The sequence below is a fragment of the Rosa rugosa genome, chromosome 3, assembly GCF_958449725.1.
Source record: "Rosa rugosa chromosome 3, drRosRugo1.1, whole genome shotgun sequence".
Taxonomy (NCBI): Eukaryota; Viridiplantae; Streptophyta; class Magnoliopsida; order Rosales; family Rosaceae; genus Rosa; species Rosa rugosa.
The window spans coordinates 23337790-23351687 of NC_084822.1; the positions used below are offsets into that span (position 1 = coordinate 23337790).

General features: G+C 37.2%; 2 protein-coding genes across 2 annotated transcripts; one reads left to right on the plus strand and one right to left on the minus strand.

Moving 5' to 3' along the window:
- Nucleotides 1–600: 600 nt before the first annotated feature.
- LOC133740730 (uncharacterized) lies at nucleotides 601–7063 on the minus strand. The gene is made up of 12 exons (XM_062168673.1): nucleotides 6942–7063; nucleotides 5932–5966; nucleotides 5759–5838; nucleotides 4591–5558; nucleotides 4329–4428; nucleotides 4154–4239; nucleotides 3427–3509; nucleotides 2962–3089; nucleotides 2783–2884; nucleotides 1715–2008; nucleotides 1489–1611; nucleotides 601–1249 (listed from the first exon to the last, which is right to left on the minus strand). The coding sequence occupies exons 2-12, from the start codon at nucleotides 5933–5935 to the stop codon at nucleotides 869–871; spliced, it is 2349 nt and encodes a 782-aa protein (XP_062024657.1). The 5' UTR covers nucleotides 5936–5966; nucleotides 6942–7063; the 3' UTR covers nucleotides 601–868.
- A 116-nt stretch (nucleotides 7064–7179) lies between these two features.
- Nucleotides 7180–9250, plus strand: LOC133740731 (large ribosomal subunit protein uL4). Its single transcript, XM_062168675.1, has 2 exons — nucleotides 7180–8348; nucleotides 8954–9250. The coding sequence occupies exons 1-2, from the start codon at nucleotides 7239–7241 to the stop codon at nucleotides 9065–9067; spliced, it is 1224 nt and encodes a 407-aa protein (XP_062024659.1). The 5' UTR covers nucleotides 7180–7238; the 3' UTR covers nucleotides 9068–9250.
- Nucleotides 9251–13898: the final 4648 nt, after the last annotated feature.

Here is a 13898-nt window from a genome sequence, read left to right on the forward strand (position 1 = left end):
AGGTACTGGTATAACTATGAGAGGAGGAGAGGAGATGGCCGTCGGTTTGTGTTCACTGCGTGCAGAGAAGGGTTTTATGGTGTAATTGCTGAAAGGAAGAGAGACCCGGTATTTCGAAAATTTCATTAAACTATGCCGCTACAAAAGCATCCCGGTTGCTGGCTTCTGGGAAAAGCAGGTGCTTACCAAACGGAAACTTATAAGTAGTTCATTGATTAGTGCTCTATACAAGAAGGCACCCGTTGCCGTTGGATTGTATTTTACAGTCATTACTCTCTTGGTGCTTTCTGCGATTTTTATAAAGATATCGAAAGGTGTGACGCTTGTCAAACCTTGTTTCTTTCTAGTGTTTTGTGTCTTTAACATTAACAAATTATCATTCAATAAAAATAATTAATTTATAAATTAAGTACATGATAAAAGACCCAAAAAAAATTACAGCCATTGATTTCCTCTTCATGTACCAAACGTCAAAACTTCATCAAAAATATACATGTTCAAATTCTCAAAGCTAAATTATTACATGATTGCCCTACACAGTTAACACATGAGTTTACTTTGCTCTATCTGGTAAAGCAAGCCAATTTTACTGCAGCTTGGTTTATAGTTTATCCCATACTTCACTGTTAAAACAAGCAATAGAATAGGCCAAGTGTACATAAACAATGATATATTCCTGTGTCAAAAAAAGAAAAAAGAAAAAATAAAACAATGATATATTCTTCTTTATCTGATTTGCTCATTCATATATAAGACTACTTGAATGGAACAGGAAAAAGTTAAGTGCACCCCATCTTGTAGGTTGGTAAGTAGTCCTACAAAACATGAACCACAATAGTTGATGGAGCAAAGAGTGTCAAAAATGGCCTCACATGAGAACCCCTTCAGCATTATTCAGGGCTTTCCTTGCAAGCTTAAACTTTTCACCGAGGGATTTATTGGTTTCCACAATATACTTGATAAAAAATTCAATCCCATGTCGAAGACTTTCAAGCTCCGGGGTGACGGCTACACGCGTGAATATATTCCATATCAGGCTGTCTGGATACTCAAAGATGGCCTCAAATAACATCCGGAAATGCATTGTCCGTTTTGCAGTTAGTTGCTTGATGTCAGCTAGATCTACCGTCTTCAGTACGGCGAGGGAGAGGGTGAAAGAGGCTATCATCTCTGCAACAAATTTGGCTAGGTGCATTGACCTACTAAGCTGCATTGAGTCCAGCTGTTTGAAGTGGTCCCAAAGGCAAAACTGTTGAAGAAGACAATAGCAGATAGGGTTCAGAAAAAAGATGCCTGTAAAATGGACTCAGAAAATATGTTGCATTGAAGATGGAAATATGTTTCCGATTCCATTTTATAAGTCGGTGCCTGTAAACTTCCTCTTAATAAAAAGAAAAAGAAAAAAAAAAACGCCTGTGAATTCCTTTTATTTATTCCAAATTCCTCATCAGTCACCATCTTAATACTCAAATGGTGAGAAATGAATACCTGTAATGTGAACTTGTGATTCTTGTCATGCTCACACAATTTGGAAGCCAGAATTGTGTAATACTTGTTAAACACTTTCTCCTGCAGACAGCACTCCACAAGAACTCGCATTATCTCTCTGTCCTGTACATAGAACAAAGAGAAATAAGTTATTGAGAAGAGACAATGCCAGGGGAAAAAAAAAAAAAAAAAAAGCTATATTATAATGAAATCAGGTGGCACCTACCTGCTTTCCATGTAAATCCAATCTCAAAAGCTTTTCAAATGCATCAATGTAATCCTCCCCACTCATAATTATACAAAAAATTGCCTTTCTAGCATCTGTGTTCATTCTCTGTGCAGCAGCGAGCTGCAAAAGTTTCTGGGCTTCAAGAACCTCTTTGTCTATTGTGTTGGCTACCTCTTCGACATTGTCTACTGTTGAAGCAATATCCCCAGATAACCACCACTGGCCCTTCTTATTAGGATCAAGAAGTTTGCTCCAATTGAGTCCTCTTATTAAAATGTCTTCTACACATAACTGAAAATAAATCATCAAGAAACATACAGACAATGAAAACCAGACAACAGAGTAAAAGATTAAAGTTTTGATGTTTGTTTCAAAAAATGGATTGGTTGTGAAAAATAATAAACATATGTGTCTGAAAAATCATAACCAGCAACTAGACAATAGAATCCTAATAAACTAAGCACACTGAATTATACCTCCAGACTAGTTAATTTGCTGCTTGTTTCACAGCTTTTGGAGCAAAAGGCTTTTTGTATGTTTCTTTAAGGTATTTGGCTACACTTGAAAGAGATTTTTTCAAATCCCAAGGATGAAGCTGGGAAAAGAATTTTGGGAAGTTGCTGAAAGTTGAAAAGAACAGCTTATGCTGAAAGATACCATCATTTCAATTATTTTTCACATAGATAACAGCCTTGCAAGTTTAATTAGGTTTCACCTATACCCTTTTCTATACCTAGATAGCAGACAATTGCTTGGTATTAGAGTATTATGACTATTATCACTTGTTATAACCATACCAACACAAATCGTTGCCTGTACCAGCTTTGCTGCTATAGCTATGTCAAACAGGCACTTAGTTACTAACTAGCACATACTTAACTTACTTGTAGCATTTATCACCAAGAGTGGATAAGTTTAACCCCTCAACAACTTAATTGGGATAGAAGCCTCTTCATCCTTTGTATGACGTGCAGTATACAAGGAAGCACCAAAACTTCCTTCCGCACAATGCTGCCAAGAGGAAAAGAAGGAAGCAAGAAAAAAGAAAATGTATGAATCACACACCTTTTGTAGCCATTTCTTTATCCTCGTATGAGGTGCAGTATCTTCTTTAGGCCTTTTCTTGTTGTTCTTGATGTCACATATGGTTTCAAGCATGAACTCCATCTACAGGTATCAGATTAGATTTCTCAGCTTTCGACGCAAAGGTTTTTAAACAATTCAAACTAGAAATGTAAGCTTACCCTTTTGCCATTGATCTTCTCCTGGTCATCTCCACATGAGACTTTTAACTCATTCACTCTATTCTGAACACTTGCAATAAAATTTTTCATTGCAAGAGGATCATCAGCCCTTATTTTCATTCCACAGCCTATTCAGAAAGGACATTTCATGTTATATATGATTTGCAAGTCCATGAGTCTGAAACTTTCCAAATTGGTTTGAGAGTAAGAGTACATTAACAAGACATATACATTACAAAAATTATAATTTGATCATAAGTATGAATATGTATTAATATATCAATGCAAGCTTAACATGCAATGTGTTTATAATGCTATGGAGTTCAATTGAATGAGTGGGCTCCTAGTTGGAGGTGAAGGAGTAGAAGTGCTACATCTGCAGCTTTTGGATGATACAATATCTTTTATCTCTTCTGCAGAGCTTATTATATCACTAACATGATGCTATACTTCAGAAATGCTTACATTGCAAAACTGTCAAGATGGTGGAGACATCAATCTCTGTTAACCGCTTGCTCAAAACAATCAGAAAGTCGTATATCAAATCACTGAAAAGCATAACCAAAAATAAATCAATTAGAACAGAGTTTATTCCATCCTACACACTAGCTGTTGTAGCATATGCTCATAGGATAAAAGAAGATACTAAGTAAAAATTAAATCTCTAACAATATAGCTAGCTAAAGTAAAGGATTTAATTAATAAATTACGGCAAATATGGGTATTGTTATTAACACACCCTAAATGTCAATATACATACTTTTGATCTTTTTAATTCGTCTTTATTATAAAAATTGTGCATAATGCCCTCAATCCATTGATGACTTTTTCAACACAATGTATTGAAGACAAAATTAAAATTTGAAAGGGTGTGACATTTATATATACATATATCATTATTTCACTGAAATTCAGGAGCATTTTTTTGGTTGTATCATGATGATGGCAGATCCAAGTCTGACAACAAGGGTTTAGAAATATACATAACATTAAGATCCACCACTCCTTTTGAAACATACTAGTATGCCTTTGCAAGTTCCATCAAGTAGAAAGTAAGATTCAAAAATATAATCTCAAATAGAGATCCACTCTCTAACAAAAATGTGAAATAAACTTTCTGCACAAATGCTTTCGAACTTATTCAACTTCACATTATATATGCCAACTATCCAGGAGAAATTAGCTTACCTACCTTGAACAAACTCCAAATATGCATAATTGAGAGAGTAAAAGAGTAAGATTTCTCAAGGAAATATTGTCCTCTTTGTGGTATTCATCCTAAAAACACGAGGAAAAAAATGAGATATTACTTGATGTAAAAACTTTCTGAAACAATGGAACCTAAATTTAATACGGTATTAGCACACCTCAAAAGTTTTAGCAAGTAAAGCCAAAAGCTTCGCACCAAAGTCGATTCCCACTGAACTGGCCATGCCAGCCACAAAAGCAGCAAAAACAGCAGCATGCCTTTAAAACAGACATGCATAAACAAGTTAATTACAGATACTATTTGAACCAAAAAAATGCAAAAGAAAAAAAATCCTGAGTCTATGCAATTATGATTGCTAAATTTTATAGTATCAAACATTAGTAAGTTGATGTATCACCATCAAGTAAAATAAACTTAACTGTTCATTTCCACGAGGACCATGAACACATGAGGCTAATACCTCCTCACCAAATATCTGAGAGGCAATACCACGAGGAATGGAACGCATGAGAACTGACACGTCCCCTGTAATAGATTCCACATTAGATTCCGAGAGCCTATTTAGAAGACCACGTAATTGTCGACGGATCTGACCATGCTCTTCAAGCTCATTCCCTGCACGTGATCTTAAGTGAGGAGCTACATATTTTTTAGGTGTCTTGGCAGGAACTTTTTCCAACACAATATCCGTCCCACATGACTCCATTGGCTTAGATACCTCAATGTTCATATCACCTTCCTTGTTGACCACTTTTGTCTCCTCCAAGGACTTTCTCTTCCTCTGTCTCTTCCTTGTAGATGACTTGAAAGGACAATCTTCAGATTCCACCTCAGCACCATCTGTGACGACATCCTTTGGATCTTCACCCTTCAAGTCATCAGGTAATAACTTTTCCTTCTTCCGTTTCTTTCTTGGAGAGGTTTTTTCAGATTTTTTAGAAGGCAATGCCTCAGGATATGCCACTTCTTTGTTTCCCAATGAATCAGCAAAAGATGAAATTCCTTCAAACAACATGTTAAGACCAAGATCCTCACCCTTCAATTTTCCACCCTTCACTTTGAGTTTCTTTGCAAGTTTCCTTTCTAGTTCCAAATCCTCCTCAGCCCTAGTATTATCCAGTTCAAGAAACTTCACAAACTTTGTTTTTGGGGTTCTCTTTGATACCTTGTCTCCTCCCACCACCTTTGATGGTTTTCGATAATTATGTTCTGGAGCCTCTGATTTAGTATTTTCAACTTCTTTTTCCGCTCCCATACTAGTTTTTTTCATATTCCTACTTCTCTCAGAATTAGCATCCAATTGGGTAACTGTTTCGTCTTTCACATTCTGAACAGACGAATTTTGTGCTTTCTCTGTAGATATTGAGCTTTTGAGCTTTTGAGCTTTCTGCATATATAAAATCACAGCATACAAACACAATCAGAAAACCCACATTGTCCATGCTTTCAAAGGGAAAGAGTTTCAATAAAACAGCACAACATTGAAAGAAAAACCGGTACAACTAAGAACCCACATCATAAAATACAAATAAATTACTGTCAAAGAAATTGAAGCAAAGTGAGAATATGTTTGGTGGTACATGATACCTGTCTTTGGAGCCAAGACTCGTTTTTTCTGGCATTTTTGGCCGACCGAGCTTCTTTTCGCTTTTCTTGTCTTGATTTCTCTGTGACATTTGCATAAAATAAGTTTGATTCTCCATCTTTCTCAAACAATCAAATCATAGTAAAATTTCGAGACATAAAAAGAAAGAACTTACCCATTCTTCCCAACTGTACTTGTTCAAGTAATTGACTGCCAAAGAGAAATAAAAATAAATAACATGATATGGTTAAATTACTTTTCTATATTTACTATGTAAACAAGAAACGTGAATGAAAATGTTAGAATAGGAAAGAAGAGCGAAACATAAGAAAAGGGCCTTGGGAAGGAATGACTTCAAAAAAAAAAAAAAAATTATGCACAGGCAGTAAGAAAAAAAAAATTATAAAAGTAAACAAATATAGGTTAATACAGCGGCAGTCCATTCTAGTTCTTATGTCTAATCTACAACTAATATTTTACAAGGGTTGTAAGCCTGTAACTGACATCTAGTAACTTATCCTGGAAAATCCACAACACGATACTCTTTTGTTTTTACTGAGCCAAAAATAAAACAAGTGGTTTCTTGTTTTCCAGGTCGTTTCAACTAGACCTGCCTCTTTTTAACCTGTATATTAATTGACTGTTATAGCTCTATTTTCTGGCACAATCAGATCTTCCTAATTTCCTATATCAATAAAGTAGACCAATCTAAAATCAGAGCATACGACAGGTAGCATTTCCGAAAATTCAAGTATGACAACCTCATCGTGAATGGACCATATGACATAGCGTGCGGTGGTTACTAAATCCTCCATACATGAGTAAAAACACAGTTAACGTAAGAGCATGTAGGAATGTAAGAATACACAAGCATTACTAACAATAAAGTCACTGCTGTTTTAGCAATCAGTAAATTTATATCTTATAATTTCTTTGCATAGGATAAGCAGCACAGGAGCAGTAACTAGGGGTTAACCGGAATTGCCAGGCGGGTCTGGGTTTGAGAACCCCCCAACAATAACAATACCTACCCAGCTACTTGAAGAATTGAGATTCTGTTTAGTAGTATCAATTGAAGAATTGTAAGCAAAGGTGGACAAGATTTTCAGAATTAAAAGGAACAAGGGAAAGAAAGAAAGAATGGTGAGTTGAGATTAGAAGAGAATATTGAAAGGACTTGTTCACCTGAGGCGGCACTTCACCTTCTCCCCTCAGCTCTGGCGCTCTGCTCTCCTCTCCTCTCCTCTCCTCTCCTCTACTTTCTGTATAGTGTAAACAAAGCAAGGGCTTTATTTTCTCACTAATTAACCTGGGCCACGGGTGCTTACATTACAACAGAGGCCCAAGAAAGTGTTTATTTATAAAAGCCCAACAGTGAAACCCTACAGCGGCAGCACTATAAATAAACACAAAACCCTAGCTCGCTCGCTCACACTTTTAGTTTCACTATCCCCAGAACCCTCCAACCTCCTCCTCTCAAAAATGGCCGCCGTCGCCGCCATTCGTCCCTTGGTCTCAGTCCAAACCGTCGAAGGAGACATGGCCACCGATCAGTCCCACACCGTGGCCTTACCCGACGTCATGAAGGCCTCGATCCGACCCGACATCGTCACCTTCGTCCACTCCAACATTTCCAAGAACAGCCGCCAGGCCTACGCCGTCTCCAGGAAGGCCGGCCACCAGACCTCCGCCGAGTCCTGGGGTACCGGCCGCGCCGTCTCCCGTATCCCCCGTGTCCCCGGAGGCGGCACCCACCGCGCCGGCCAGGCAGCCTTCGGCAACATGTGCCGCGGCGGCCGCATGTTCGCTCCCACCAAGATCTGGCGCCGCTGGCACCGCAAGATCAACGTCAACCAGAAGCGGTACGCCATCGTCTCCGCCATCGCCGCTTCCTCGGTTCCGTCTCTGGTCACCGCCAGGGGTCACAAGATCGAGAATGTTCCCGAATTGCCCCTGGTCATCAGCGACACCGCCGAGGGCGTCGAGAAGACCTCCGCGGCTATCAAGCTGCTGAAGCAGATCGGGGCTTATGATGATGCTGAGAAGGCCAAGGACAGCCACTCGATTCGGCCCGGGAAGGGGAAGATGAGGAACCGCCGGTACATCAACCGCAAGGGGCCGCTCATTGTCTACGGCACCGAGGGGGCTAAGCTCGTCAATGCCTTCAGGAACATTCCCGGAGTTGATATCATCAATGTGGAGAGGCTCAATCTGCTGAAGCTCGCACCTGGTGGCCATCTCGGCCGGTTTGTTATCTGGACCAAGTGTGCTTTTGAGAAGCTGGACTCGATTTACGGGTCGTTTGATAAGCCCTCGGAGAAGAAGAAGGGGTATGTGCTGCCCAGGGCTAAGATGGTCAATGCTGACCTTGCTAGGATTATCAACTCCGATGAGGTTCAGTCTGTTGTTAGGCCCATCAAGAGGGAGGTGAAGAGGGCACCACTGAAGAAGAACCCGCTCAAGAATCTCAACACCATGCTCAGGCTTAACCCGTATGCTAAGACTGCCAAGAGAATGGCGCTGTTGGCTGAGGAGCAGAGGCTTAAGTCCAAGAAGGAGAAGCTCGACAGGAAGAGGAAGCCCATTTCAAAGGTAGATTCTCTAGTTTGTTATTTGTGTTGGGATGATATTAATGGTTATGATCGATTCTTTAATTGGTATTGTACGTGCTTTTTGTTTCAGCTAGTATTGCTTTTTCAAATGTGTTTTGATTTATTTCCTTTATACCATGTTTGCAAATGTTCACTCTATGTTTTGTAATATACATATTTATACAAGTGTAGGCAATGTGTTCTACCTGTAAGTTGATGCTTACAACTTGTTTAAGTTACTTTGCCTATGCTTGGTGCCTTTTGACTGTGAGTTGTAGATGAAGGTCAAGATTGTATGGTTGGTAGTCTGTTTTTGATCGCTAGGTGTTTGCTATTTGGTGTTTGCCTACTTCAAAACTGCACTGTTTGTTCAATTTTTACATTGTTCTAATTTGCAACTGAGATGTTTCTTTCATTCTATATTGATTTCCATCAATTAAACATACCCTCGGTTCATTGTTTATTTAGCGTGTAACTAAGAACTGGATATTGTCTACTCCGATCAATTAAATATACCCTACTCAGTTCATTATTTATTTAATGTCCAACTCTCATATAAGAACTGGATAGTGTGTACTTATTGTTGCCCCATTTCTGTTTATACAGGAGGAAGCTTGTACCATCAAGGCAGCTGGAAAAGCATGGTACCAAACGATGATCTCCGACAGTGATTACACCGAGTTTGACGTCTTCCAGAAGTGGCTTGGTGTATCCCAGTGATTCACTGCTTTAGTTTATTATGATTTGGTCTTTACCTGTCTTATTGTATGTGGGAGGACAATGTGTTTTTCCTCTAAGCTGTTGTCTTGCGGGAATTATCACTAGTCTAATTTTTCAATTTTGTTCTATGACAATGTTAGCTACTTTGGTTTGGTTATTTATCTTCCAGATTTTCAACTTTTATATGCTACTATGTGCCTTTGTTCTTTTTTGCATTAGTTTGATAATAAGTTGGTGTTTAGACTTGCAATTTATAACTTTGTCTTTATGGATCAGAACTTACCAGGTTTTTTAGTTGCTCCCAAAAAACTTCTATGTCAGGTTTTGAATTTGTAGGAGTCCGCAATAGAGACAGAACTTATACGTGTAATTTAGAAAGTTGAACAATTGAGCAAATCATCTGCTTTGGGATTGACTACTTTGGAAATGATTTGGTTTGCTGGCAAGTCTTAACATTAACATTCAAAAGCAATGATTCTTTTTCTTCTTGTAATCTGATCCAACCAATTGCTATGGCAATGAGAGCAACTCCAACAGCTTCTCTATAATTTTTGTATTATAGGGAAGCAAAAGTCAAAGCTTTAAGCAATTTTTCTTCTTCAACTCCAACAGACTCCTTAGTTTACAGCGATCTCTAAAATCTCCAAATTCTTCCTTAAAATTTTAGAGATTGCTGTAAATTTAGGGAATTTTGTTTTCTCTCTCCTCACTTTCCTTAAAATGGAGAAAGTTATAGGGAATCTGTTGGAGCAAAAGAAGCTTATTTTTCCCTAAAATAGAGAAAAACTAAAATATGGGGAAGCTGTTGGAGTTGCTCTGAGAAAGAACCATGACGAGGTAGTGGCCAAAACCCATAATTAATAACCATGGACATTACTTTTTTATTTTTTTTGCTTATCTGATAGATCCAGTTCTTGCTAGCTACACATCCCTTCAATTTTATTATTGAACTTGGTAGTTGCTAAATTTCTCTTCTAATTAAGCTGTACAACTCCACAACAATTGGCTAGATTGAAATGTTGTCGATCAATAGGTATAAATCAAGGAAAAACTTGGTAATGTGCTACAAAGTAGTGATCGACTACTTACTTTGGAAATGATTGGGTTTGCTGCCAAGACTTAACATTAACATTCAAAGGCAATGATTCTTTTTCTAAGAAGAATCTGATTCAACCAATTGCCATGGAATTGATTTCAACTTTGAATCCTTTTGGATTGGATCACAAAAATTTACCACCTACTTGTGAATGTAATTACCGAATATCAGGCCTAATTTCGTTCGTTTAATTATGATTAACCATGCTACAGACAAAGGCTGATTCCAAGTTCCAATCAGAGAGAGTTGCATGTGGACTTGGGCAATTGGCAATAGCATGCGGTTAAAATGTCCATTCTAATGGATATGCATGGACTTGGGCAATTGGCAATAGCATGCGGTTAAAATGTCCATTCTAATGCGAAAATTATTCTACGCACCGTCGGTGCAAGTGACCCAGTAGCATAATTAACACGTGTTGCAAGGTAATTACCAAAGGGAGTATAGGTTCGAGTCACTTGTTCCTTTTGTTTTTTTATATTTTTTATTTGTCTTTTGGTCTAATTTATAATAAGCTGCATAAGACAAAAGTATAATGCAAGTTCAAAAGAAAAGACAAAAAAAATGGAAAAAAAATATTTTACAAATAAAATTTTAAATTAAATCTTTTAGTTGACATTGACTTGGTAAATGTTTTAATTTAATATTGTGGTTTTTAGAATAATTATCTCTAAAAGAAGTGTTTTATTTGATAAAAAAAAAAGGTTTTGAATAATTAATTAACCTCGAAGATCAAGTCCTTCGAGCTTTTGTGCATGGATAACAGAGGTAGACCATATGAGAAATGGTATAAAAAAAAACTACCATAATATTAGTTAATGGTTACAAATTGTGTTTTAGTGTTGTAATAATGAATACATTGTTGTTGACCGAGTGGATCATTGTTGAAACAAAGTCAAAAGTAAATGATATTTTGACCAATGGTTATAAATGTAACTTCGATTGACTAAGCGGATCGAAGTTGAAACAAAGACGAAATTAGTTGTATTTTTTTACGACAGGCATAAGATATTTGAATCGTCCCATCTCCCAATTTCATTTATTTCGATGGGGTTGCCCTTAATGGAATTTAGTATATAAACATAGTGTTATAAAGTCAACCATAGTTGACCAAGTGGATTGAAGTCAAAACGCAGACAAAATTGACTAAATTTTTTACAACAACCATAAAACATTCTAATATTCTCATCTAACGGTTGGTTTCGCCAAATTCATCTAGGGTCATCATGGGCCGGGCTAGGGCCGACCCTACCCTAAATTTTAGGGCTTAGGGTTGGGCCGGGCCGGGCCTAGTCAAAGTCAACAAAATTTAGGGCCGGGTCGGGCCGGCCCTCAAATTGGGCCGAAATGGGCCAAAAAGGGCCTTATTTTGTTTAACAAAAAAAAAAACATTATTTTTTTCTTCTCAAAATATGGCTTAATGGTATATATTGGTGATAAAAGACTCATTGTTTTTTATTGAACATATTTTATATTCATATAATACTTGTAACTTATAACATTTATTAATATTACTTAAGGTGGTTATATTCAATTAACTATCTATATAAATCTCCCAGTATTAAGTGTTGTGTAAGAAATAAAATAGAAATTAAAGAAAACAAAACTTATGAAATCAATTACAAAGAAAGAGATAAATTGCATATTATAGAAAAAAGAGAAACGTAATTAAAAAATAGAAAAAATAAAAAAAAATTATGGCGTATTCGGGCGGGCCAAAAATTTCGAAATGGAAATTGATCAATCTGACAGTGCTCATAGAGGGTAACAAGCCTAATAAACTAGTTATACTACATTACAAGGCATATAAGGATTATGTGCGATCCAAAAATTTTGAAATGAAAATCGACCAATCTGAAAATTCTCATATGTTTATACAACATTGATAGGTATTGTGTAAAGAAATTAGGCCGATCTGCCGTGAAGTCCAACGTAGCGGTCAACGCTTTGCACAAGCAAACTTCCCTAAGGGGAGCGGCACCATGCGCGGACAAACGTTGCAGAATTTTGACATCCGTAAGTAGACCCCCTACCCATGAGAGTGTGGGAGCTGAAAGATAGAAAAAAGTGAATTGCCAAGGACCGGTTAAGAGCATATTTGTTTTATGTTCTATTTAGGGTATTGAGTTGACCGGGTAGATCGAGGTCCAACCGAAGGCGGAAATTGCTGAAATTTCTACCACTAACATATATTCATATGAAAACAACATCCAGCGGTTCATTTTAAAAAATTCCATTTTGTCCCCCATTTTGCTCATGGAGGGTAACCTCAATCATTTAAATGCAATGTATAAGTTATACAACTTTAGGAGGCAAACTGGTATAGACCAACATATTTGTAATTAAATTTGAAATTTTTATCTTATATCTACGCACATCCATTGATGGAATATTTAAAAATGTGATGTAAAAAAATTAGCACGTTTTGCGGTTGTCACGCCATCGGTCAACCAAGAAAACATACAAGTGAATATGGTTGACCAATCCGATCGGGTTGGAAACTATGGTGAAATTGACTAAATTTGTAACCACACGCATAATTTATTGTAATAATCACATCCAACGGTTGATTTTCTCATTTTCTTTGAATTGATAGAGGTTGCTCTTTGGAGTGTATGATATATAAATATAGATTTATAAAAAAATTAGTGTCCATTCTCTTTGGAGTGTATGATATAAAAATTAGATTTACATAAATTAATTAGGTTCAAATGTTCAATCTAATACCCATTCTCTAAAATAACATATTTCTTATTTCTTTTTATGTAAATATGTAATATAGAAAAATAATAAAAATAAAATATAAATTTTAGGGCCGGGCCGGGCCGGGCTTGGCCCTTTCGGGCTCAATCTGGCCGGGCCATAGGGTAGGGCCGGGTTTCATTTGCATGACCCTTACCCTACCTTATTTGAGAAAGGGTCGGGCCGACCCGCCCTAATGGAAGGGCAGGGTCGGGCGGGCTTAGGGCCCAAGGGCCATATGATGAGGCCTAAATTCATCTTTCACCGCGTTGTCACTTTTGAAAGGTCAACATCACTTTATATGCAATATACAAATTACACAACACTAATAGACACATCGGTATTTATTGTGATCTACGAACTCGGAATTGAAAATTTTTGTTTTCAACCCTTAACAGGTATCCACCATGTAGTTATATACACCAGATTAAAAAATTGACGTGGTTCGTGAATCGTGATTGATATGACATCGGTCATGTTGATATTGAAAAATGATATACATCGGACGAATATGGCTAAATTTTTTGGCATATGCATATAATATCCCAATCATCACATCTAACTGTCAGTTTGACCAATTCTTTTTTGTCGATCATGTTGATATTGAAAAATGATATACATTTTTATATAACCAATGAAGAAGGAAGATAATCCTAGTAAGCATATCAAAATTTATTTCGATCCGAGAAATAAAAATGAAAAATGGTTGATTTGATCTTGTCCTTGTACTTACCCGTAGTAATATGCTTAGTGTGAAAAAATTGGCCTTGTAGGTCATCATTTTAGCCTTGATTAAGTCGTTCAACCCTCGAAGCTAGTAACAAATATATTTTTTTGTTCTTCCCTAAAACGCTGATAATGGCTAGGCCACGACTCCAGTTTTATAGAGTTTCATGACTACGCACTTACGCCAATCTCCATCTACCCGCGTAAATTTTTTTAGTCCGGCATCGCTCTCAATTAAAATTTTCTTCTAAAATTGCCATGAATAAA

Coding starts and splice junctions, on each gene's coding strand:
- LOC133740731 (XM_062168675.1), top strand. CDS start 7,239: ATGGCCGCCGTCGCCGCCATTCGTCCCTTGGTCTCAGTCCAAACCGTC. Junction 8,349..8,953: donor AGAGGAAGCCCATTTCAAAG/GTAGATTCTCTA, acceptor CTGTTTATACAG/GAGGAAGCTTGTACCATCAA.
- LOC133740730 (XM_062168673.1), bottom strand. Junction 2,009..2,782: donor TAAAGAAATGGCTACAAAAG/GTGTGTGATTCA, acceptor ATTTATTTTCAG/TTATGTGTAGAAGACATTTT. Junction 1,612..1,714: donor TGGATTTACATGGAAAGCAG/GTAGGTGCCACC, acceptor TTCTATGTACAG/GACAGAGAGATAATGCGAGT.